Source organism: Lipotes vexillifer, unplaced genomic scaffold, assembly GCF_000442215.2.
Source record: "Lipotes vexillifer unplaced genomic scaffold, Lipotes_vexillifer_v1.1 scaffold590, whole genome shotgun sequence".
Classification (NCBI taxonomy): Eukaryota; Metazoa; Chordata; class Mammalia; order Artiodactyla; family Lipotidae; genus Lipotes; species Lipotes vexillifer.
The window spans coordinates 1,599,331-1,603,755 of record NW_006778358.1 but is presented as its reverse complement, the minus strand read 5'-3'; the positions used below and the strand labels follow the sequence as shown (position 1 = coordinate 1,603,755).

General features: G+C 58.0%; 1 protein-coding gene across 1 annotated transcript in view; it reads left to right on the top strand.

Moving 5' to 3' along the window:
* The window catches only part of TRIO (trio Rho guanine nucleotide exchange factor), a 245,526-nt gene that overhangs the window by 229,608 nt on the left and 11,493 nt on the right, over positions 1–4,425 (top strand). The window contains exon 49 of the mRNA XM_007451615.1: positions 1–753. This exon is cut by the window's left edge and continues 1 nt beyond it. Within this exon, the coding sequence (XP_007451677.1) occupies positions 1–753 (753 nt within the window). The remainder of the gene's footprint in view (positions 754–4,425) is intronic.

Here is a 4,425-nt window from a genome sequence, read left to right as displayed (position 1 = left end):
GGCGGGGGCGGCGGCGGGGCCCCCAGCGGCGGCGGCGGCGGCGGCGGCGGCGGCGGCGGCGGCGCAGGCAGCAACCACAGCGGCGGTCCCGGCAGCTGCGGCGGCCTCCCCAGCGCGAGCAGAAGCAGGCCCTCCCGGATCCCCCAGCCTGTCAGACACCACTCCCCCGTGCTGGTCTCCTCTGCAGCCTCGAACCAGGCAGAGGCAGACAAGATGTCAGGTATGTCTACTCCCGGCCCGTCACTGCCTCCTCCCAGCAGCAGCCCCGCCCCGGAGGCCGGCCAGCCGGCCAGGGCGCCCCCCAGCGGAGAGCCCGAAGGTCCCGAGCGAGAAGCGGAGCCGATCCCCAAGATGAAGGTGCTGGAGAGCCCCCGGAAGGCGGCCGGGAACGCCGCGGGCGCGCATCAGGACGGGCCCGCCAAGGAGGCGCGGAGCGGCCCGGGCTCCCTGCCGCCGGGCAAGCCCAGGCCCGGGGCCATCTCGCCTCTGAACTCTCCTCTCTCCGCCGCGTTCCCCTCTCCGTTCGGCAAGGAGCCCTTGCCCCCCAGCAGCCCCCTGCAGAAGGGGGGCTCCTTCTGGAGCTCCATCCCCGCCTCCCCCGCCAGCCGGCCCGGCTCCTTCACCTTCCCGGGGGACAGTGACTCCCTCCAGCGGCAGGCGCAGCGCCACGCGGCCCCCAGCAAGGACACGGACCGCATGAGCACGTGCTCCTCGGCCAGCGAGCAGTCCGTGCAGTCCACCCAGAGCAATGGGGTAAGAGCGCCCGGCCGCCTCCGCCCGCCCGCCCCGCTGCCTCTGTCCCGCGGCTCTTCTGCTAAACCTCCCGCGTGGCCGCCGCTGTCCTCGTACTAACTCCGGGCTCGCAGCCGCTGCGCTGCGGTCACCAGCTCCGTCCGCCCTGTGCCCTGGCCGCGCGGACACGCGGGGACACCTTCTAACTTCCCGCTCCCGCCGGCGGACGGCGCGCTCTCATCTCTACTAACTCGCTCCTTGCTTTGTTTGTGTCTCCTTAATACGGGCAAGCAGATCATTAACCTTCCGAATGCAGCATCTCTAAGCCTCTCACGTTTTCCGAGCAGCAGCGTATCTGGGAACTTCCTCTCTCGCCCCTGCCTTCCTCGCACACTGTTTTTAGGGGGGTCCGTGCCCCTGCTGTCTACCTCCTGCGTCAACTGAAACCTGTACACTCTAAGCTTTCTGCTCGTCGCTTGGTTGTGCCCTTTTATGCCTTAAATTAATCTTTGCAGCGTTTTTGACTCATCTGCTGAAAAAAGAAAAAAAAAATCCCTCAAGAAGTTTCCAACAGCAACTCAAAGCAAGCTAAGCTGACACAGTGGGGGGAAGGAATCTCTCCAGTGGAAATATTTCCCCCCGCCCCCCTCCCAAAAAAAAAGAAAGAAAGAAAGAAAAAGTTTCACTGTGGAGGAGAGAGAGACTGCTTTAGGGCCCCTGGATGTTGGGCTCTGGCTGGCGGCTGGGAGCAGAGGCGCAGGCAGGCTGGATTCCCAGCACCCGCGCTCTGTCCGGCAGGGGGCGCAGTGCGGGCTGCGGGCGCGCCGCGGGGCGTCGCGGGTCACTGTCCGCGTTCTTAGCAGAAGGCTTACTGGGGGGGGCTTGGCCCCCATCCTCTGGCTTCCTCCCTGTCCTACCCGACTGCTTCCCACACGGCAGGTGGTCTGACCACGTAACACCTTCCTAAAGGCATGCGTGAGGGAATAGAACTGTTCTAATGCGTGTATGTTTGATCGCTTTATAAATTTTTAAATACATTTCCCTAAAAGGGGCTGTGTCTCTCTTTATAAAAAAAGAAAGGAAGCAATCCGGCTTTTGCATGTCTCTCTCTTTCCTCTGGACTTCCGTTAATGCCTTGTTTGGGTGGACACGGCCTTATTCGTTCCTCCTATTTTTTGTTATTTATTTTGTTACCCTCCGTCTTTAATTGAGGAAGAAATTGAAAAACGGGTCTTGGTACATGTACCCAGTAGTCTTATTCTCAGAAATAAGCGGTCAGGGCGGGCCTCCTCTGCGGTGGCCGTCACCAGCGTCCCGGTCGTGGTGCCTGGCCGTGTCCTGCAGGGGAGCCTGGACCCCCACCTCCAGTTAGTTCTGAAATGCTAGGTGTGCAGGTGAGCGTCAGCACGGTTTCAGCCAGAGGAAGAGACGCAGAGGCCCAGTGATGCTATACCTGCCAGCACCTGGTTGAAGGTTCAGGGTGCAGGCGTGGCCTCGCAGCCGAGACCCTCTCCGAAATCGGCCAAGGGAGCAGCTCTTCAGCCCATCCTAACCTGGACGCTTTCCCCTAAGCGCCACCCGCCCCAGTGTGGGAGCCTGTGCTGGTCTCTGTGCCCCCCCCCCACCCGCCGCGAGCGTGCTCAGTTCCCGGCCCTGCCTGGCTCCCCCCAGGATGCTTACTCTGAGGCCAGCACCGTCGCATGCGGCACACGTTCTGGCAGGTTTTAGGTCGCAAAAGGTGCCTTTTATTTCTGCCTCTCATTGTTTCTTATGTGGTTGGTAACCTGGAAAGGGAAACTGCCAGGGAGTCCAAGTGCCTTACAGAAACGCCCTGGAGGCCTGGGAAGAGCACGAGAGGCTTAGGATGGGCATGAGAATGTCCTCTAGGACTCCTAAGTTTTTCGGTCGAGAAGAGCTAATGCCCTGCCTGCTCCCCCCGATTCAGACTGTGTTATCCCGCTGGTGGTCAGCAGCGGCCTTCTCCCTCCTCGTCTGCTTCCGTGAAGCTGTCTGCGGTCACAGCCCAGCAGCTGTGCCTAACCCACGGCCCAGGCCCTTCTTCCTCCTTTAACGCCCACCTTCTGGAAAGTTCTGCTGAGAGCAGGAGTGGAGTGGATGTGGATCAGCCCAGGCAGTGACTGCGCCAGGCCCGAAACGTGGACGCACCACCTCCCTGCATCCGCCCACCCAGGCAGCAATAGAAGACAGCCCTGCCTTTCTCTCAGAGGTCGGGTGACCCGTGCGAATCCCTAACCTCCACCGTGTAAGGGGTGGTGATCGTGCTCACTGGCATTAATTGAGATAGATTTTTAAATGCCTCATACTTAGATTGGTACATAGGAGGTTTTTAGAAAGTACTAATAGCTATTATTATCGTGGCAGAATACTCGCATTACGAGACAAAGGGTAGTACACTATACGATAAAAAAGAGCCGTGCCACAGAAGTTGGTTTTGTTTACATTTTCTAGCAAATGTGGCTTTGTGGTCTCAACACTGTTGGGTGTTGCTATATAAGTCATGCTAAAAGGATAAAATTGCGTGAAGGGGTGTGCACAGGCCAAAGCCCGACGTGGACATCCACGAGGGACGGGAGCACGTACCAGACTCCTCAGCCGCGACAGGACCGAGAACCTGGCACTCCAGTGTATTTAACTTCACCACCCACTGTGGGCCTAGAGTCCTGGCCCCTGGAATTCCCAGCACACAGGCTCCTTGACAGTGGTCAGCCGTCTACTCCGATGTGTCCCAGTAGCCCAGAGCTGTCAGGCGTATGGCAAGTTTGCTGACAGTCACCCCAGACATCCGAGAGACCAGCGGAGTCCTGGGAAGCTGTGAATGGCCAGACAGCATCTTCGGTGGGAGCCCCTGAGAGCAAGCTAGTGGGGCACCTGACACCACTTCCACATCCCAGCTGTTGACGGAGGGGATTGAACAAGATGTGGCTCAGGCTTTGGAGGTCTCAGCTTCCTCTTCGTCGCCTGGAACAAAGGGGTCACTTGGTAAATGACAGCTTGGGACAAACACCATTTGTGTTTCTTCTACTCAGCAGCTAACACCACTCAGCTTGTGAACCTGAGTCGATGGTCTTGAGAAGTGATCTGTGTTTAACTTTTGCAGTCTTGCTCCATTGAGTGAGTTACTGGACATGTATTGAGTGCCTGCCACGTGTCAGTCACTGTGATGGACGCTAAAGACACAATAGTGACCTGAAGACATCGGGTACCACTGGGACCCCAAGATAAGGGGGAGATAGGCTTTCCTATGCCAGGGGCTGTCTCCAAAACTTGAGTTGTGAGGCCAGCGGTGTCCACAGCTGCTCTGCGATGCTATGCCGTCCCCACAACGGCCGCACCTTCAGGACAGTTGAATCGTCACGCTCACAGGAGGACCACCCACCCAGGGATACATACAGGAGGCAGAGCAACTCTCCATGAGAGCAGGACAGTAGTTGGTCTGCTTTTCAGGTGTCCCGCATTCTTCCTTTAGAAGGGAAAAAAGGCGGAAATGATTAGGGATGCCAGCAGCATGACAGTCACAGCGACAGGACTGTGACATAGATGGAACCCAGCATGGCATCAGCATGAGGATGAGCCATTCCTCTGGTGGTGCAAGGAAGATGGGACTGAAATAATCAGGCTTCCAAAGTAAAGTGTCATCATCACTGTGATTTTTTTTTTTTTTTTTTTTTTTTA